Genomic DNA, 22,626 nt, shown 5'->3' on the forward strand with positions numbered 1-22,626 from the left:
GAAATGGCAGAATAAAAGTAGAGAATGATTTATTTCAGCTTTTATTTCTTTCATCACATTCAGAAGATTACATACACTCAATTAGTATTTGGTAGCATTGTTGAACATGGGTCAAACGTTTTGAGTAGCCTTCCACAAGCTTTCCACAATAAGTTCGGTGAATTTTGGCCCATTCTTCCTGACAGAGCTGGTGTAACTGAGTCAGGTTTGTAGGCCTCCTTGCTCGCACACACTTTTTCAGTTCTGCCCACAAATTTTCTATAGGATTGAGGTTAGGACTTTGTGATGGCCACTCCAATATCTTGACTTTGTTGTCCTTAAGCCATTTTGCCACAACTTTGGAAGTATGCTTGAGTTCATTGTCCATTTGGAAGACCCATTTGCAACCAAGCTCTAACTTCCTGACTGATGTCTTGAGATGTTGCTTCAATATATCCACATAATTTTCCATCCTCATGATGCCATCTATTTTGTGAAGTGCACCAGTCCCTCCTGCAGCAAAGCATCCCCACAACATGATGCTGCCACCCCCGTGCTTCACGGTTGGGATGGTGTTCTTCGGCTTGCAAGCCTCCCCCTTTTCCCTCCAAACATAACGACGGTCATTATGGCCAAACAGTTCTATTTTTGTTTCATCAGACTAGAGGACATTTCTCCAAAAAGTATGATCTTTGTCCCCATGTGCAGTTGCAAACCGTAGTCTGGCTTTTTTAATGGCGGTTTTGGAGCAGTGGCTTCTTCCTTGCTGAGCAGCCTTTCAGGTTATGTCGATATAGGACTCGTTTTACTGTGGATATAGATACTTTTGTACCTGTTTCCTCCAGCATCTTCACAAGGTCCTTTGTTGTTGTTCTGGAATTGATTTGCACTTTTCGCACCAAAGATCGTTCATCTCTCAGAGACAGAACACATCTCCTTCCAAGAGCGGTATGACGGCTGCGTGGTCCCATGGGGTTTATACTTGCGTACTATTGTTTGTACAGATGAATGTGGTACCTTTAGGTGTTTGGAAATTGCTCCCAAGGATGAACCAGACTTGTGGAGGTCTACAATTTTTTCTGAGGTCTTGGCTAATTTCTTTTGATTTTCCCATGATGTCAAGCAAAGAGGCGCTGAGTTTGAAGGTAGGCCTTGAAATATATCCACAGGTACTCCTCCAATTGACTCAAATGATGTCAATTAGCCTATCAGAAGCTTCTAAAGCCATGACATTTTCTGGATTTTTCCAAGCTGTTTAAAGGCACAGTCAACTTAGTGTATGTAAACTTCTGACCCACTGGAATTGTGATACAGTGAATTATAAATTAAATAATCTGTCTGTAAACAATTGTTGGAAAAATGAATTGTGTCATGCACAAGGTAGATGTCCTAACTGACTTGCCAAAACTATAGTTTGTTAACAAGAAATTTGTGGAGTGGTTGAAAAACGAGTTATAATGACTCCAACCTAAGTGTATGTAAACTTCCGGGGGGGGGGGCTGTGGGGAGGTCTCGGATGGCGGTTGGGAGCTTGGGCCGGTGGATCGCTGGTTTGGGTCCCCGTTTTTGACCTTGTGTAATATCTGTCGACGTGCCCTTGAGCAGGGCTTTGACCCTGGTTGCTTCTGTGTTTCGCTCTGGACGGGAGTCTGTTAGATGACTAACGTGATGTAGTTGTTGAGCGGCTTCTCTGCAAGTATATTGTATGTTTTAAACATAAAAAATACAATAAAAATGCCTACAACAGTTCATTTTTCTTTGCACCTGTTGTTTTATCACACAGACCATTTTCTGATATATTGATAACAAAGCCAGAGCAGATTTCATAATATACAAAATAGATATTACAAAGTCTGACTCTGATGTGATATCTGATATTGTATGTAGTCAACTTCAACTTTCTTTCCCCCTCGTAGACTATTCTACCGTTATTGTGACTTGGCACCACTGACCAGCCAGATGTGAGACTACCATACGAGCAGTATGCCGGAACTGAAAGTATACCCCCATTAGTGGATACGTCCCAAATGGCAACCTATTCCCTAGATAGTGCACTACTTTTGGCCAGGGCCTTAGTGCTGTGGACAAAAGTAGCGCACTATATAGGGAATAGAGTCCCATTTGGGATGCAGCCAATGTGTGATTATTAATACACAACTAATTGATAACAGTCTCTGAGCGTCTATGTGTTACCTGACTCTATTAAACTTGAAAGAGGCCAGTGAGGACCTATAGGGCACACTTGGTACGATTGGGTCTATTATGCTCATCTTTCCCACACACACACACACACACACACACACACACCACACACACACACACACACACACACACACACACACACCACCACACACAATGACAACAACAGAAACAACTGATATCAGTGCCCTCAGGTCTGTTGTTGTGGCACCTGAGCGAAAGGGAGATGCCCTTCAAGCCCTGTACTCCTCTTGGCTATTTCCTGTTCCTCATAGAGGTTGTGTAGTAGCCGGAGCTGGTTTAGTGAACCTTGCCTTAACACAAATCTTCAGGACTAACTCCCCGCAATATTACCAAGTCTTTAGCTCAGTGTGTTAGAGTTCAAATCTTGTGTTAGTCACAGGGTTTGTTTTCTCCAGCTAAGGATCGTTGACTTGTGTTAGCTCCCCAAACGAATGAGGCTTTAGCTCAGTGAGCTAACACAAACATGCAGGGGAATCCGGGTTAAAATCCTGTTTCAGTAATAGTGTTTGGTCTCTTCTCATGACAACACATTTCAGAGGCTTGCTTACTTATGTTTGCTCCCCAAGTTAATGCCAAGGTTTTAGCTCAGCAGTCTAACACAGCAGGCTAACACAGCAGGCTAACGCAATGACCTACGTTCAGTAACAGTGTTGCATCTCTCAAACAGAAGCGATGCCAAGGCTTTAGCACAGTGGACTAACACAGACGTGTCTCTCCTCAGGACAACCCATTCCGCCAGAGGATCGCTGAGGTTTTCTCAGAGGACAGAGAAGGAAACATGACTCTGGATGACTTCCTAAATAAGTTGTCATTGCTGAGTGAGATGTCTCCACGAGACCTGAAGGCCTACTACACATTTAAAATAAATCGACAGTCAGTGGGCCAAAATTCATATTGTCTAGTCAATCATAGAAAGGGAAGTTAATTAGCAAACAGACACACAAAGCAATGTCCAAGACAAAGTCCATAGAAGATGGGATCCGACCTGGGTTCAAATACTAATTGGTCTATGGCCCTGGCAGTCTATGGTCATGGATAACTATTAATATTTAAGAAGCAACTTACAAAAAGGGCCTCATTCTTGTAGCCATGGAGGTGAGCAGCTGGAGCAGAGGCTATAGATGTACAGTATAATAACCACGCTTGGAGGACCAAAAGGTTGTGAAGGATTGATAAGGGCATTATAGAGGAGTCCAGGCAGCCTATAGTGCCTTCAGAAAGTATTCACACCCCTCGACTTTTTCCACATTTTGTTGTGTTACAGACTGAATTAAAATGGATTCAATTGAGATTGGGGCATTGTGTGTAGGCCAGTGACACACATAATGTCAAAGTTTTAAAAAAGTATGAAAAAATGAAAAGAAGTTCTTGCGTCAAAAAGTATTCAACCCCTTTGTTATGGCAAGCCTAAGTAAAAAGTGTTTTACAAGTCACATAATAAGTTGCTTGGCCTCAATAAGAGTGTTTAACATGGTTTTTTAATGACCTAATCTCTGTACCTCACATATACTGTACAAATATCTCCAAGGTCCCACATTCAAGCAGTGAATTTCAACCACAAAGACCAGGGAGGTTTTTCAATTCCTCGCAAAGAAGGGCACCCATTGGTAGGTGGGTAAAAATAAATTAAAAGCATACATTGAATATCCCTTCAAACAGGGTGGTTATTAATTACACTTTGGATGGTGTATCAATACACCCAGTCACTACAAAGACACAGGCGTCCTTCCAAACTCAGTTGCCGGAGAGGAAGAAAAACGCTCAGGGATTTCATCATGAGGCCAATGGTGACTTTCAAAGCAAATCAAATCAAATTTGTCAAAATGCGCCGAATACAACAGGTCTACCTACAAGACCTTAACCATCAAAGCAGTTAAGAAAATACCTATAAAACAATTATAATAATAAAAAACATTACAAAAGTATAACAGAATGAAAATGTTATAAAAAATTATAAATAAATAAGTAAGAGTGTCACGACTTCTGCCGAAGTCGATGCCCCTCCTTGTTTGGGTGGTGCTCGGCGATCGACGTCACCGGTCTTATAGCATGATCAGTTTTTCATTTTCCATTGGTTTTGTCTGGTCTCCTTACACACCTGTTTCTTATCCCAGTAATTACATGTTGTGTATTTAACCCTCTGTTTCCCCTCATATCCTTGTCGGTGATTGTTTGTTATGTACGTGTTGTTTATGTATCGGTGTGCGACGGTTATTGTTTACCCAGATTATTTACTACCTTGGTTTTGGAGTTAGTTTTTTAAAATAAATACTCCATTTTTTACCACTTTGGTTTCTCCTGCGCCTGACTTCCCTGCCACCTACATATACGGATAATGACAGAATCACCGACCATTTTATTGAAGTCAGCAGGAAAAGATATCGCGGACAGGGAGGTGGAGGAGCGCATCCAGAAGAATGCAGAGAGGATACTACATCTATGCGCTGCTCTGGATCGCGCTGTTCAGATGATGGACCGCTTGGAGAGATGGGAGATTCATCCAGCACCTCCACTAGCCCAACCGGGGTCGATCCAAAACGCCCTTTGTCAACCTGAACCGGGTGGTATCCGTCTAGCCATGCCTCGGGGTTACGACGGAAGTGCTGCCAACTGCCGGGGTTTCCTGTTCCAATTAGAACTTTGTCTGGCCACGGTCCACCCAGTTCCATCAGACCGTGAGAAGATTTTCGCCCTCGTCTCGTGCCTCACCGGGAGAGCCCTGGAATGGGCCAGTGCTATGGTTGAAGGAGGAGATGTGGCGTTGGACCATTATGAGGAGTTCATCCGCCGTTTCCGGGCAGTCTTCGACCACCCACCCGAGGGCAGAGCGGCGGGTGAGCGCCTCTACCATCTGAGGCAGGAGACGAGGAGCGTCCAGGATTTTGCATTGGTGTTCAGGACCCTGGCAGCCGGTGCGGGATGGAATCATGGGGCCCTGATCGACCATTATCGCTGCAGTCTGTGGGAGGACGTCCGTCGGGAGCTGGCCTGCAGAGACACCACCCTCACCTTCGACCAGCTGGTGGATTTGTCTATCCGGTTGGACAACTGGCTGGCTACTCGAGGACGTCCAGATCGGGGTCTGGTGGTTCCATCCTCCCGCACCCCTTCTCCTATAACCATGGAGCCAGGAGAGAGGGTGCACAGGGAGACCGGAGGGAGTTCCCGCTCGTGCACCATCGGTGCCCGCAGAGGACACACTGCTGGTCGGTGCCGGGTAGGTTCTTCTGGGAATCGAGGTAACAGGCAGGGCGCTCTGGCGCCACCCCAGGTGAGTAGGCACCATTCTCATCCAGAGCCCTCTGTTTGCCCATATATTTGTGTCTGTCACTTTTCCTGATTTTTTTCCCCCCCTCATTCCCAGCATAAGGCACTAGTAGATCCAGGCGCGGCTGGGAACTTTATTGATCAAACGTTGGCTCATTGTCTAGGGATCCCTATTGTACCGGTGAAAGTGCCTTTTCCCATTCAAACCTTAGATAGTCGACCATTAGGGTCAGGGTTGATTAGGGAGGCCACAGCTCCTTTGACTATGGTGACGCAGGGGGGTCACAAGGAGAAAATTAGTATTTTCATTATTGACACTCCTGCGTATCGAGTGGTGCTGGGTCTGCCCTGGTTAACTAGTCATAACCCCACTTTTTCTTGGCCACAGAGGGCTCTTACGGGGTGGTCGCGAGAGTGCTCAGGTAGGTGTGTAGGGGTTTCCGTTGGTGCTACTACGGTGGAAAGTCCAGACCAGGTCTCTACCGTGCGCATCCCCCCTGAATATGCCGATTTGGCTCTCGCCTTCTGTAAAAAGGCGACTCAATTACCACCCCATCGACAGGGGGATTGTGCGATAAATCTCATGGCAGACGCTACACTTCCCAAGAGTCACGTGTATCCCCTGTCGCAAGCGGAGATGGTAGCTATGGAGACATATGTTTCCGAATCCCTGCGTCAGGGGTACATTAGGCCCTCCATCTCACCCGTCTCCTCGAGTTTCTTTTTTGTGAAGAAGAAGGATAGGGGTCTGTGACCATGCATTGATTATCGAGGTCTTAATAAAATCACAGTGGGGTACAGTCACCCGCTACCTCTGATCGCCCCGGTGATTCAATTAATGCACGCCGCTTCTTCTTCACAAAACTGGATCTCAGGAGTGCGTACAACCTGGTGCGTATCCGAGATGGAGACGAGTGGAAGACAGTATTTAGTACCACCTCAGGGCATTATGAGTACCTTGTCATGCCGTACGGGTTAACTTGTTATGGATAGGGGGCAGTATTTTCACGGCCGGATAAAAACGTACCCGATTTAATCTGATAATTACTCCTGCCCAGAAACTAGAATATGCATATAATTATTAGCTTTGGATAGAAAACACTCCAAAGTTTCTAAAACTGTTTGAATGGTGTCTATGAGTATAACAGAACTCATTTGGCAGGCCAAAACCTGAGAAGATTCCAAACAGGAAGCGCCCTCTCTGACTATTTCTTGGCCTTCTTGATCATCTCTATCCAAAACATGACATTTTCTAACGCTCCCATAGGCTCTCAGAAGGCGCCAGAACGTTGAATGATGACTTTAACCCGTACGGCATGACAAGGTACTCATAATGCCCTGAGGTGGTACTAAATACCGTCTTCCACTCGTCTCCATCTCGGATACGCACCAGGTTGTACGCACTCCTGAGATCCAGTTTTGTGAAGAAGAATGGCTGAAAAACAGTAACGCATTTGGATAGTGGTCGATCTGAGAACAATGAGACTGGGGGCGCGTGCACGAGACGACTCCATGTTTTTATTTTTTCGTCTTTGAACGAAAACAGGGTTTCCCCGTCGGAATATTATCGCTTTTTTACGAGAAAAATCGCATAAAAATTGATTTTAAACAGCGTTTGACATGCTTCGAAGTACGGTAATGGAATATTTTGAAATTTTTGGTCACGAAACGCGCCGGGCGCGTCACCCTTCTTTACCCTTCGGATAGTGTCTTGAACGCACGAACAAAACGCCGCTATTTGGATATAACTATGGATTATTTGGAACCAAACCAACATTTGTTATTGAAGTAGAAGTCCTGGGAGTGCATTCTGACGAAGAACAGCAAATGTAATCCAATTTTTCTTATAGTAAATCTGAGTTTGGTGAGTACCAAACTTGGTGGGTGTCAAAATAGCTAGCCATGATGGCCGGGCTATCTACTCAGAATATTGCAAAATGTGCTTTCACCGAAAAGCTATTTTAAAATCGGACACCGCGATTGTATAAAGGAGTTCTGTATCTATAATTCTTAAAATAATTATGTTTTTTGTCAACGTTTATCGTGAGTAATTTAGTAAATTCACCGGAAGGGTGGGAATGCTAGTTCTGAACGTCACATGCTAATGTGAAAAGCTGGTTTTTGATATAAATATGAACTTGATTGAACAAAACATGCATGTATTGTATAACATAATGTCCTAGGAGTGTCATCTGATGAAGATCATCAAAGGTTAGTGCTGCATTTAGCTGTGGTTTTGTTTTTTGTGACATTATATGCTAGCTTGAAAAATGGGTGTCTGATTATTTCTGGCTGGGTATTCTGCTGACATAATCTAATGTTTTGCTTTCGCTGTAAAGCCTTTTTGAAATCGGACAGTGTGGTTAGATAAAGCAGAGTCTTGTCTTTAAAATGGTGTAAAATAGTCATATGTTTGTAAAATTGAAGTTTTGGGATTTTTGAGGAATTTGTAATTCGCGCCACGCCTATCATTGGATATTGGAGCAGGTGTTCCGCTAGCGGAACGTCTAGATGTAAGAGTGCTCCATCAGTCTTCCAATCTTTTGTCGACAAGATTTTCAGGGACCTGCACAGGCAGGGTGTAGTGGTGTATATCGATGACCGTCTGATTTACTCCGCTACACGCGCCGAGCATGTGTCCCTGGTGCGCAAAGTGCTTGGTCGCCTGTTGGAGCATGACCTGTATGTCAAGGCTGAGAAATGCTTGTTCTTTCAACAGTCCGTCTCTTTCTTAGGATATCGCCTATCTACGTCAGGAGTGGAGATGGAGAGTGACCGTATTACAGCCGTGTGTAATTGGCCGACTCCCACCACGGTAAAGGAGGTGCAGCGATTTTTAGGGTTTGCCAATTACTACCGGAGATTTATCCGGGGTTTTGGTCAGGTAGCTGCTCCCATTACCTCACTGCTGAAGGGGGGTCCGGTGTGCTTGCAGTGGTCGGCTGGGGCGGATAGGGCTTTTAGGAAACTGAAGGCTCTGTTTACCTTGGTTCCTGTGTTGGCTCATCCGGATCCGTCTCTGCAATTCATAGTGGAGGTGGACGCATCTGAGGCTGGGATAGGAGCTGTGCTCTCTCAGCGTTCGGGTAAGCCACCTAAGCTCTGCCCCTGTACCTTCTTCTCTAAGAAGCTCAGCCCGGCGGAGCGAAACTATGATGTGGGGGACAGGGAGCTGTTGGCTATCGTCAAAGCTTTGAAGGCGTGGAGACACTGGCTTGAGTGGGCTAAACACCCTTTTCTCATCTGGACTGACCACCGCAATCTGGAGTACATCCGGGAGGCGAGGAGACTGAATCCTCGCCAGGCAAGGTGGGCCATGTTTGTCACCCGTTTTGTGTTTACCCTCTCTTACAGACCAGGTTCCCAGAACGTCAAGGCAGACGCACTGTCCCGGCTGTATGACACAGAGGAGCGGTCCATGGATCCCACTCCCATCATCCCAGCCTCTTGTTTGGTGGCACCGGTAGTATGGGAGCTGGATGTGGACATTGAGCGGACGTCACATACAGAGCCCGTTCCCCCACAGTGTCCAGCTGGGCGTCTGTACATTCCGTCCGCTGTCCGTGACCGATTGATCTACTGGGCTCACACGTTACCCTCTGGTCATCCTGGGATTGGTCGGACGATGCGCTGTCTTAGTGGGAGGTACTGGTGGCCCACCTTAGCTAAGGACGTGAGGGTTTATGTTTCCTCCTGCTCAGTGTGCGCCCAGTGCAAGGCTCCTAGATACCTACCCAGAGGTAAGTTACAACCCTTACCCGTTCCACAACGGCCGTGGTCGCACTTGTCGGTGGATTTCATAACCGATCTTCCACCTTCACAAGGTAACACCACGATCCTGGTCATTGTGGATCACTTTTCTAATTCCTGTCGTCTCCTCCCTTTGCCCGGTCTCCCTACGGCCCTACAGATGGCGGAGGCTCTGTTTACCCACGTCTTTTGGCACTACGGGGTGCCTGAGGATATAGTGTCTGATCGAGGGCCCCAGTTCACGTCAAGGGTCTGGAAGGTGTTCATGGAACATCTGGGGGTCTCGGTTAGCCTTACCTCAGGTTTTCACCCCGAACGTAACGGGCAGGTGGAGAGAGTTAACCTCTCTAGGCTTAAATTTCTCAAACATATGACTATTTTACAGCCATTTAAAGATAAGACTCTCGTTAATCTAACCACACTGTCCGATTTCAAAAAGGCTTTACAACGAAAGCAAAACATTAGATTATGTCAGCAGAGTACCAAGCCAGAAATAATCAGACACCCATTTTTCAAGCCAGCATATAATGTCACCAAAACCCAGAAGACAGCTAAATGCAGCACTCACCTTTGATGATCTTCATCAGATGACAACCCTAGGACATTATGTTATACAATACATGCATGTTTTGTTCAATCAAGTTCATATTTATATCAAAAACCAGCTTTTTTACATTAGCATGTGACGTTCAGAACTAGCATACCCCCCGCAAACTTCCGGGGAATTCGCTAACATTTTACTAAATTACTCACGATAAACGTTCACAAAAAGCATAACAATTATTTTAAGAATTATAGATACAGACCTCCTCTATGCACTCGATATGTCCGATTTTAAAATAGCTTTTTGGTGAAAGCACATTTTGCAATATTCTAAGTACATAGCCCAGGCATCACGGGCTCGCTATTTAGACACCCGGCAAGTTTAGCACTCACCATAATCATATTTACTATTATAAAAATGTCATTACCTTTTGTTGTCTTCGTCAGAATACACACCCAGGACAGCTACTTCAATAACAAATGTTGGTTTGGTCCAAAATAATCCATCGTTATATCCGAATAGCGGCGTTTTGTTCGTGCGTTCCAGACACTATCCGAAATAGTAAAGAAGTGTCGCGCGCATGGCGCAATTCGTGACAATAAAATTCTAAGTATTCCATTACCGTACGTCGAAGCATGTCAACCGCTGTTTAAAATCAATTTTTACGACATTTTTCTCGTAGAAAAGCGATAATATTCCGACAGGGAATCTCCTTTTCGGCAAACAGAGGAAAAAATCCCAAAGGCGGGGGCGGTCGGGGTCACGCGCATAAGCTAGTGTCTCTTGATGGGCCACTTGAGAAAGGCGATAATGTGTTTCAGCCTGGGGCTGGAATGACGACATTCTGTTTTTTCCCGGGCTCTGAGAGCCTATGGAAGACGTGGGAAGTGTCACGTTAGAGCAGAGATCCTTAGTAAATGATAGAGATGGAAAAGAAGTTCAACAAATGGTCAGACAGGCCACTTCCTGTAAAGGAATCTCTCAGGTTTTGACCTGCCATTTGAGTTCTGTTATACTCACAGACACCATTCAAACAGTTTTAGAAAATTTAGGGTGTTTTCTATCCATATGTAATAAGTATATGCATATTCTAGTTACTGAGTAGGAGTGGTAACCAGATTAAATCGGGTATGTTTTTTATCCAGCCGTGTCAATGCTGCCCCCTAGCCCTAACAGGTTAATCAGGATGTGGGTAGGTTTCTGAGGTCTTATTGCCAGGACCGGCCGGGGGAGTGGGCGGCGTTTGTGCCCTGGGCAGAGATGGCTCAGAACTCGTTCCGCCACTCCTCCACTAACCTCTCTCTCTCAGTGTGTGTTGGGGTATCAGCCGGTTCTGGCCCCTTGGCATCAGAGTCAGACCGAGGCTCCTGCGGTGGACCACTGGTTCCGGCACGCGGAGGAGACCTGGGACACAGCTCACGTCCACCTTCAGCGCGCCGTACGACGTCAAAAAGCTGGCGCAGACCGTCACCGCAGTGAGGCCCCGGTGTTCACACCCGGGGACAGGGTCTGGCTCTCGACCCGAAACCTGCCCCTCCGCCTGCCCTGCCGGAAGCTGAGTCCGCGGTTTGTGGGGCCGTTTAAAGTCCTGAGGAGATTGAACGAGGTACAGTATATCACAAAAGTGAGTACACCCCTCACATTTTTGTAAATATTTGAGTATATCTTTTCATGTGACAAAACTGAAGAAATGACACTTTGTTAATGTAAAGTAGTGAGTGTACAGCTTGTATAACAGGGTAAATTTGCTGTCCCCTCAAAATAACACAACACACAGCCATTCATGTCTAAACAGCTGGCAACAAAAGTGAGTACACCCCTAAGTGAAAATATCCAAATTGGGCCCAAAGTGTCAATATTTTGTGTGGCCACCATCCTTTTCCAGCACTGCCTTAACCCTCTTGGGCATGGAGTTCACCAGAGCTTCACAGGTTGCCACTGGAGTCCTCTTCCACTCCTCCATGATGACATCACGGAGCTGGTGGATGTTAGAGACCTTGCACTCCTCCACCTTCCGTTTGAGGATGCCCCACAGATGCTCAATAGGGTTTAGGTCTGGAGACATGCTTGGCCAGTCCATCACCTTTACCCTCAGCATCTTTAGCAAGGCAGTGGTCGTCTTGGAGGTGTGTTTGTGGTCGTTATCATGTTGGAATACTGCCCTGCGGACCAGTCTCCGAAGGGAGGGGGATCATGCTCTGCTTCAGTATGTCACAGTGCATGTTGGCATTCATGGTTCCCTCAATGAACTGTAGCTCCCCAGTGCCGGCAGCACTCATGCAGCCCCAGACCATGACACTCCCACCACCATGGTTGACTGTAGGCAAGATACACTTGTCTTTGTACTCCTCACCTGGTTGCCGCCACACACGCTTGACACCATCTGAACTAAATAAGTTTATCTTGGTCTCATCAGACCACAGGACATGGTTCCAGTAATACATGTCCTTAGTCTGCTTGTCTTCAGCAAACTGTTTGCGGGCTTTCTTGTGCATCATCTTTAGAAGAGGCTTCCTTCTGGGACGACAGCCATGCAGACCAATTTGATGCAGTGTGCGGCGTATGGTCTGAGCACGGACAGGCTGACCCCCCCCCCACCCCTTCAACCTCTGCAGCAATGCTGGCAGCACTCATACGTCTATTTCCCAAAGACAAACTCTAGATATGACGCTGAGCACGTGCACTCAACTTCTTTGGTCGACCATGGCGAGGCCTGTTCTGAGTGGAACCTGTCCTGTTAAACCGCTGTATGGTCTTGGCCACCGTGTTGCAGCTCAGTTTCAGGGTCTTGGCAATCTTCTTATAGCCCAGGCCATCTTTATGTAGAGCAACAATTCTTTTTTTCAGATCCTCAGAGTTCTTTGCCATGAGGTGCCATGTTGAACTTCCAGTGACCAGTCAGTATGAGGGAGTGTGAGAGTGATGACACCAAATTTAACACACCTGCTCCCCATTCACACCTGAGACCTTGTAACACTAACGAGTCACATGACACCATGGAGGGAAAATGGCTAATTGGGCCCAATTTGGACATTTTCACTTAGGGGTGTACTCACTTTTGTTGCAAGCGGTTTAGACATTAATGGCTGTGTGTTGAGTTATTTTGAGGGGACAGCAAATTTACACTGTTATACAAGCTGTACACTCACTACTTTACATTGTAGCAAAGTGTCATTTCTTCAGTGTTGTCACATGAAAAGATATACTCAAATATTTACAAAAATGTGAGGGGTGTACTCACTTTTGTGATATACTGTATGTTATAGGTTAAAGCTTCCCCCCAATTACCGCATTAACCCCTCGTTCCATGTGTCTCTCCTCAGGCCGGTGGTGGCTGGCCCGCTCCAGGAGGCCGAGGTGCGGGAGGTTCCTCCGCCCCCTCTGGACATTGAGGGGGCCCCGGCGTACTCCGTTCGATCCATCCTGGATTCGAGACGTCGGGCGAGGGGTCTTCAGTACCTCATGGACTGGGAGGGGTACGGACCGGAGGAGAGATGCTGGGTTCCGGTGGAGGACGTGTTAGATCCTTCCATGCTGAGCGAGTTCCATCGTCTCCATCCTGATCGCCCAGCTCCTCGTCTCCCGGGCCGTCCCCGAACTGCTGGAGCCGATGCACATCTTGTGCCGCGCGTCGGGGGGGGGGTGGGGGGGTGGGGGGGTGGTACTGTCACGACTTGCAAAATTTGCAAAAATGTCTTCACACAAACTGGTGCGCTTGGCACCTACTACCATACCCCATTCATAGGCACTTCAATATTTTGTCTGGCCCATTCACCCTCTGAATGGCACTCATACACAATTCATGTCTCAATTGTCTCAAGGCTAACAAATCCTTCTTTAACCTGTCTCCTCCCTTTCATCTACACTGATTGACATGGATTTAACAGGTGACATCAATAAGGGATCATAGACTGACGAGGTGAAAGCTACGTTATGGAAAGAACATTCATAATGTTTTGTACACTCAGTGTACATGTAGCCTGGCTGTTCAAAAAAGGACTTGATGACAGATAAAGATGTTTCACCGCAGGCGATGGAGCGGAGACAACCACGGTCATGGGTCAATTAACATTTTCAGCCATTCATTCATAAAAGAAAATGCATAGGAAATGTAGGAAAGCTCCATTCAGAAAGGCTTAGCTACTGGATGAAACGAAAGTAAAAGCATCTGAACTGGCCTTTTCTCTCAATAGATATGAGGTCTGTTGGTTATGTTAAGGAACATGGAAATATGATACAGTAAACAACCTTAGTCATCATACATAGTCATCAGTCATACATCATATACAGTATTATACATCAAACCAGGACTTAGTGCATACATATTGGCTAAGTGAAAACAGACAAAGTCCTTGAGACTAGTAGACTACCTAGCTTACTCTGTTCTTCCTGCTCTCCTCTCAGACTTCAACAATAACTTCCTGTGTAAGTCTGACCTGGAGAAGACCCACGAGCAGATGGAGGACAAGGTGCGGATGGTGTGTGAGAAGGTGATCGACAAGGCTGACCTGGACAACGATGGAAGGCTCTCGGGAGGACTTCCAGCACGATTGTCCGCACACCAGACTTCCTCAGGTCTGTCTGGTGTGCAGAGTGCCTTCATAGTTACAGCCAGTTGCAACCCGTCATTCAAAAAGTTGCCTGTTTTGCATGTTATTTTGGCATTAATACGTGTCACATATCAGTTTGCAAACAATGAAACAAAAATCAATAAATCCTTGAGTTAATAAACATGGTCTCTTTTGTCGCTTTCTTGAGTAAGGGAACTCCAAAATGCAGCCTAGCTCAGTGATCTCTGTGGTGATGGTGCAGGCGGTGGAAAATACAGAGCGTAGGGGTTATTAAGTTAATGTCTTCTAGTTGCGCCGTGATTGGCTCAGTGTTCTGTCACTCATGGGGACATTACGTCACCGCGAAGTCTACGGGGAGAACTCGAAAATTCAAGCCCCTTGGGTGCTGCCATAGAGTTACATTAGAAGTGTTGATCCACGAAGGAACAAGGTTATTGGCCACAGGTAAAAGTACATCAAACCTTTATTTATCTTACAGTTCTGACCTGGTGTAGAGGGAGAATACTGTAAGAATGCCCATGTTCTGAATTCTGTCGCTGTACATTTCAAAAGTGCTGAACAAATAGCTATATTGATTACATCTGTCCTAGCTCGCTCTTTAATGTCTTAATCAAAATTACGGATTGCCTCTTATCTGCTCTTCGTCCCCGTATGCCATAGTTTGTACATCTCAATAGTCAGTAGAAACCACATTTGTTTAAACAAGTCAGCCATAGTGGCTATGTTTTTTAACCTCTATGGGCTAGGTGGGATGCTTGCGTCCCACCTACGTAACAGCCACTGGCAGCCTGTGGCGCGATTTTCAAAACCGTAAAAATCCTATTACTTCAATTTCTCAAACATATGACTATTTTACAGCTATTTAAAGACAAGACTCTCGTTAATCTAACCACACTGTCCGATTTCAAAAAGGCTTTACAACGAAAGCAAAACATTAGATTATGTCAGCAGAGTACCAAGCCAGAAATAATCAGACACCCATTTTTCAAGCCAGCATATAATGTCACCAAAGCCCAGAAGACAGCTAAATGCAGCACTCACCTTTGATGATCTTCATCAGATGACAACCCTAGGACATTATGTTATACAATACATGCATGTTTTGTTCAATCAAGTTCATATTTATATCAAAAACCAGCTTTTTACATTAGCATGTGACGTTCAGAACTAGCATACCCCCCGCAAACTTCCGGGGAATTCGCTAACATTTGACTAAATTACTCACGATAAACGTTCACAAAAAGCATAACAATTATTTTAAGAATTATAGATACAGACCTCCTCTATGCACTCGATATGTCCGATTTTAAAATAGCTTTTTGGTGAAAGCACATTTTGCAATATTCTAAGTACATAGCCCAGGCATCACGGGCTCGCTATTTAGACACCCGGCAAGTTTAGCACTCACCATAATCATATTTACTATTATAAAAGTTTCATTACCTTTTGTTGTCTTCGTCAGAATGCACACCCAGGACTGCTACTTCAATAACAAATGTTGGTTTGGTCCAAAATAATCCATCGTTATATCCGAATAGCGGCGTTTTGTTCGTGCGTTCCAGACACTATCCGAAATAGTAAAGAAGTGTCGCGCGCATGGCGCAATTCGTGACAATAAAATTCTAAGTATTCCATTACCGTACTTCGAAGCATGTCAACCGCTGTTTAAAATCAATTTTTACGACATTTTTCTCGTAGAAAAGCGATAATATTCCGACAGGGAATCTCCTTTTCGGCAAACAGAGGAAAAAATCCCAAAGGCGGGGGCGGTCGGGGTCATGCGCATAAGCCCAGTGTCCCTTGATCGGCCACTTGAGAAAGGCGATAATGTGATTCAGCCTGGGGCTGGAATGACGACATTCTGTTTTTTCCCGGGCTCTGAGCGCCTATGGACGACGTGGGAAGTGTCACGTTAGAGCAGAGATCCTTAGTAAATGATAGAGATGGAAAAGAAGTTCAAGAAATGGTCAGACAGGCCACTTCCTGTAAAGGAATCTCTCAGGTTTTGACCTGCAATTTGAGTTCTGTTATACTCACAGACACCATTCAAACAGTTTTAGAAAATTTAGGGTGTTTTCTATCCATATGTAATAAGTATATGCATATTTTAGTTACTGGGTAGGAGTGGTAACCAGATTAAATCGGGTATGTTTTTTATCCAGCCATGTCAATACTGCCCCCTAGCCCTAACAGGTTTTAAAAGGCAGTAAATGAGGCTAAATTAACTGTTTCACTGCCAGACAAGGTTCCACTGATAGCCAGGTGTAGCAGTGATAGTTGTTGGGACTCTGCTGTTGGGACAGCTTTAAGTAGGCCCTAACAGTTTATGGGCACTGTTCGTCACCACTATAGTGCAATTAATGTATTGTTTAGTGTTGTGGCTTTCTTGGCATGTATACACGGTTTTTTTTTGGGGGGGGGGGGGGTTTGCCCCACCAAGATTTACATGCTAAAATCACCACTGGTTAGAGCCATGAGATTTTCCTGACACATAATGGGGAAATAACAAGCCATAACTTCATACTTGTTATTTTGAGGGCTGGTTTTCATACACAGATTTAGCCCAGTCCTGGATAACACATGATCCATTGAGCATGCTTTTTTTTAGTCCAGGTACAGTTCTTAATTAGCCAGGTAAGTCAAAAACCTGTATTCTAACATGTCTGTTGTCTTTATTCCCAAAGTACCTTCCATAGGATAGGATATGAAGACTAAAGAGATGCCATAAACACTAGCAATGAAAAATACACTTTAGGAAGAATTACATTGGATTCCACCTTGGATCGATCTAGAGTGCCTTCGGAAAGTATTCAGACCCTTTGACTTTTTCCACTTTGTTAGGTTAAAGCCTTATTCTAAAATGGATTAAATCGTTTTTTCCCCCTCATCAATCTACACAAAATACCCCATGATTACAACACAAAAAACAGGTTTTAGAATTTTTTGCTAATTTATAAAAAAAAAAAAATGAAATAACATTTACATAAGTATTCAGACCTTTACTCAGTACTTTGTTGAAGCACCTTTGGCAGCGATTACAGCCTCAAGTCTTCTTGGGTATGACGCTACAAGCTTGGCACACCTGTATTTGGAAGTTTCTCCCATTCATCTCTGCACATCCTCTCAAGCTCTGTCAGGTTGGATGGGGAGCGTCGCTGTACAGCCATTTTCAGGTCTCTCCAGAGATGTTAGATCGGGTTCAAGTCCGGGCTCTAGTTGGGTCACTCGAGGACATTCAGAGACTTGTCCAGAAGCCACTCCCGCGTTGTCTTGGCGATGTGCTTACAGTTGTTATCCTGTTGGAAAGTGAACCTTCACCCCAGAGGTCCTGAGCGCTCTGGAGCTGGTTTTCGTCAATGATCTCTCTGTACTTTGCTCCGTTCATCTTTCCCTCTATCCTGACTAGTCTCCCAGTCCATGCCACTGAAAAACATCCCCACAGCATGATGCTGCCACCACCATGCTTCACTGTAGGGATGGTGTCAGGTTTCCTCCAGATGTGACGCTTGACATTCAGGCCAGAGTTGAATCTTGATGTTCATGGTCTGAGGCCTTTTAGCAAACTCCAAGCGGGCTGTCATGTGCCTTTTACTGAAGAGTGTATTCCGTCTGGCCACTCTACCATAAAGGCCTGATTGGTGGAGTGGTGCAGAGACAGTTGTCCTTCTGGAAGGCTCTCCCATCTCCAGAGTGACCATCAGGTTCTTGGTCACCTCTCTTACCAAGGCCCTTCTCCCCCGATTGCTCAGTTTGGCCGGGCGGCCAGCTCTAGGAAGAGTCTTGGTGGTTCCAAACTTATTCCATTTAAGAATGATGGAGGCCACTATCTTCTTGGGGACCTTCAATGGTGCATGAATGTTTTCGTACCCTTCCCCAGATCTGTTCATCGACACAATTCTGTCCCGGAGCTCTACGGACAATTCTTTCGACCTCATGGCTTGGTTTTTGCTCTGACATGCACTGTCAACTGGGGGACCTTAGCTACACAGGTGTGTGCTTTCCAAACAATTTCCAATCAATTGAATTGACCACAGGTGGACTCCGATGAAGTTGTAGAAACATCAAGGATGATCAATGGAAACAGGATGCACCTGAGCTCAATTTAGAGTCTCATAGCAAAGTGTCTGAATACTTATGAGAATAAGATATGTTTTTTGTTTTCAATACATTTGCAAACTTTTTAAAAAACCTGTTTTTACTTTGTCATTATGGGGTATTGTGTATAGATTGATGAGAACCTTTCTTATTTTAGCCATTTTAGAATAAGGCTGTAATGTAACAAAATGTGGAAAAAGTCAAGGGTTCTGAGTAATTGCTGAATGCACTGTAAACATTCTCTAAAATATGTTGTATGAACATTATACAGTAGTGTGTGGGCCTTCTTGTTTCTTCATGGCAATGTAGGCCAGCCCAGAGCCTTATGTTTTAATCCAAGTACATTGGCAGCTGACCTGCTATTGCAGCTAAATAGTATATTATGAAGATCTAACTCCTATAGCTAACAGGATTGGGCTCCTTAACTATGATGACCAACAGTAAATTTGTATTCTCGTCTACCGGGGCTCAGTTACAGCAGGCTATAGAAACATCTGCCGTGATATTTCACTGAACCATGGAGGAGTAATGGAGGGAGAGGCATCTGTGTCATGGACGTATAAACACTCCATTCTAAACTAATTTGTTCAGCTGACACTCAATAGTCCCTATCCACAATGTATGTCGTCACTCATTAGTGCACACACCGTAGGCAAAGGTTTTATAATGAAAATGAGAGAGAACAACCAAAAGTTCAGGTAGTCCCTCCCTGTTTTGGTCATTTCCCCCCCCCCCCGTTTAGTTTCCAGTAAATAAGGCCTGTAACAGTCATTTAAAATAAAACATTTACAAATCAGTTTTTTTTTAAGAATCTTATATTAAATTGAAAGCACAGATATCTACAAAACTGCAGATCAATTTCAGTATGATTTTAGAAAGTACAGTACAATTAAAGTAGACATTTTTTACATGATGTACTTACAACAATTTCTTTCAAAATGTAACTTATGTTATTTGATTCTCCCGGTGTACCTCGCAATCGACAATGGAATGAAAATGTGCTCTTAATTTGTTTATTTTTTTTTAACTTAAGTGATATGCATTTAGGGATGAATCGTAACTTTTCCTAATCCGGCATTTTCACTTAGTCATGCATTGATGTCAATGGAGAAAATCATAATTCACACCTTTACTGACAGAAAGAACAAGGAGACATGGATAACACATTTTACTGTTGTAAGATTAAAGCTATCAAAAGAAAGAAAACAGTCATCTCTCCTTTGTGCCAACTTCTGTCTACCCATCTTCAGTATCACAAAAAAATGTAGCATATCATTGCATTGAAAGTACCAAAAATAGAAGGGGAAAAACCAAGTATAGATTGGTCATATGCTTGGTTCAAGGCAAGACAAACAAGTCCATACTCTTTCAATAATAGCGTCATCGAATTCCACGTCAAGAGACAGGTTTTTAAAGGAAGAATGTATGACATGTGGGGCAACCATTTCACAGATATAGAACTCTCAAAATAACAAAATCACAGAAATACACAAAAATGGAGAGGTCCAAATGTCATAATGCATAGCTTCAAACTAGGCTGGGTGACAGCCTGTTTCTGCTCTCTTGCCAACTCCTTCTGGAATTCTCATGTCAAACACTTGCAATGGCTTGACAATGACGGAATTGACAAGAGCACAGACAGATCTGGGACCAGGCTTGCTCCAAACTGGAAAATACTGAGTATTAGTTATTATTAAGACATGTGGTTTAGAGGAGGGTGCAATATTAGGTCCCAGTACAGTAGTAGATATAGAAAAGTGCAGGCTAGGATAAAGGAGTTGGCATGATAGCACAAACAGACTGGCACTCAGGCATGTAAAATAACAGGAAGTGGAAAACTGGAAAGTCTGGGGTAAAGAGGACTCGATGGTATAGATCAACAAAGCAAAAATGTTTACATAACACATGCACATTTTTTCTTCCATTTCCAAAACATTACACAGCATTTTAATGGAATTGTCAGTGCATACTAAGGATATTTTCTTGCTGTTAGAACACACAATGTATTATTCCCATGTTATAACAGCGTCCGCTGGTGATATGGTGCCACCTAGCTGTCAAACAAGGTTCTGACCAAAAGGACAAACAAAAACAGAGGACATACTACAACAAACAAAAACTTGAAGTTGACTGGTTTTAACTTGACTTCATAAGCCAAGAGATCATCACATAAGGAGTATACTTAAATCTGTCAGGGCAGAAGCATACAACTAAAACTGTAAACACCATACCATAACAAATTATTGTTGGAACAACCACCATGACAATGTAGGATTTCTTTACTGATACCAGGGCCCGTATTCATCAAGTATATCAGAGTAGGAATGCTATTCTAGGATCAGTTTTGCCTCTTAAATCATAACAAATAAGAGGGAGTACCAGATTCTAGATCAGCATTCATATTCTGAGACATTTGTCAACACATGCCCTAAACCGTAGAACACAAATTAAAAGTAGAAAAGGATCGAAAGCCATTTATAAAAAGGTGTAAGAATTGTCTAATAGAATTCATATATTATCTAAGGTATGGACAAAGTATCTACCACTCATTACCATAATCCAATCAAATAGATCAGAAATGCCATTCAATTCAACCAAAATAAAATGCTCGTCTTGTATTGCGAAATAATCACTTGGCACAGACTTCACACAGGTTACTGGTAAAAGTGCAAGGAATGGATTGGAAGGTGTTTTGTCTGTCCACACTGTAACATTGATGTTTGTACAAGCAGACAGACAGATACACACCCCTGTTCAGAGATGTCATATAGCTGGGGATAAACCAGATCTCATGAATGGATGTTGTTGCTGTGCTGCCCTGACTGAAAACAAATACACTACGGGTGTGTCTGAAAAGGCAACCTAATCCCTATGTAGTGCCCTACTCTCTGGCTGGCTAAGTGACAACTCTGTACAATATTACATTTCAACAAATTTTACACTACTGTTCTAAAGAAACAACAACACTGTAGAGCTGGAATGTAGTCCCAGGCCTTGTCTTAAGAGGTAAACCTTCAAGGACATTCGTGTGTGAAGGTTCTCAAGCCTGAAGAAAAAAGACCAGGGACTGGCAGTAAACAAGTCAAAACAACAGCGGAATAGCTACAGCACAAGAACATTCAGAGAAAGCGGCTTGTTGCAATTCAGGCATCTCATGTTTAGAGTACTGTAGCATTAAATGATTGTCTAAAACGGAACAGAATAGAATGCACATAGAACAAATTGTCTTTCTTTCAGTCTGAATAATCAAATGATTTAGTGATCACTTTCCTGAAAAAAAGTGCATCTTCAAGGCAAATTTCATCATTCATTAAACAACTCTGTTTCATCAAACCAAAAAAAGCTTATCAGCCTCTGGACCATGTTAACAATGTGGCTAGAGAGTAAATATAATCTAAACATCCACATCATGTTCCCTAACCCAAACCTCTGAGGTTATTCAAGCTACTCTAACAGGGAAGTAAGTGGGGCTCCAACTTTGGCAGTTGTGCATCCAGGTGGGTGAGTGTGAAAAATGTAAAATGTTATACATAGAGAGACCAATGTGAAACAGAAGGACGAGCCCATCTTTTGTGTGAAATTATATTTTAACAAAGTTTTGAAAAACGAGTGGCGTCTTCACCGGTTGGTCAGTCTGTCTGACTCGTGGAGAGAGAAACACGAGCTTGGTGGGCGAGCTGGAAGAACTGCAGCATCACCAGGTATCATGTGGACGTTGTGAATGGGAGACGTGGAGTAGTCAACCTGCCCTTGAGCATGATGTTGGGAGAGGAGGACAGGGAGGGAGGCAATTTCCAATTCTCTCCCTACCAATTCCCGTTGGTCCTAAGTCTTCAATGTTCAGATCTGTAAGGTGTAAACAGTATGGTGGAAGCTCCAACACTAAACTGCTTATACCTATCCAAACACTTCAGATGCACAAACATCTAAAAGGTTAGGTCCAAGGGGAAGAGGTAGGGAATGAATTGGGACTGGTTGAAGAAAATAGGTAGAAGGAGAGGGGGTGCTGGGAGCAAGCACAGTCCAGTTGTGTCCAGCTAGCCAGCGCCCCAGCCAGGGATGGGCAGGCAAGGCCTTGGGTGTACATCCCAAACAGCACCCTATTCTCTACATAGCGTACTACTTTTGACCAGAGCCCTATAGGCCATGGTCAAAAGTAGTGCACTAAATTGGGAATAGGGTTCCATTTAGGATATA

The 22,626-nt window shown here is 44.2% G+C and overlaps 1 protein-coding gene across 1 annotated transcript; it reads left to right on the forward strand.

The window, feature by feature from the left end:
- The first annotated feature begins 1,962 nt into the window (after window positions 1-1,962).
- Window positions 1,963-17,049, forward strand: LOC106600472 (calcium and integrin-binding family member 3-like). The gene is given in 6 exon segments (XM_014191831.2): window positions 1,963-1,977; window positions 2,924-3,083; window positions 14,168-14,294; window positions 14,296-14,310; window positions 14,312-14,338; window positions 17,019-17,049. Coding segments are annotated over 6 exon segments (375 nt in total).
- The last annotated feature ends 5,577 nt before the right edge of the window (window positions 17,050-22,626 follow it).

This window comes from Salmo salar, chromosome 03 (assembly GCF_965601325.2).
Source record: "Salmo salar chromosome 03, fSalSal1, whole genome shotgun sequence".
Classification (NCBI taxonomy): Eukaryota; Metazoa; Chordata; class Actinopteri; order Salmoniformes; family Salmonidae; genus Salmo; species Salmo salar.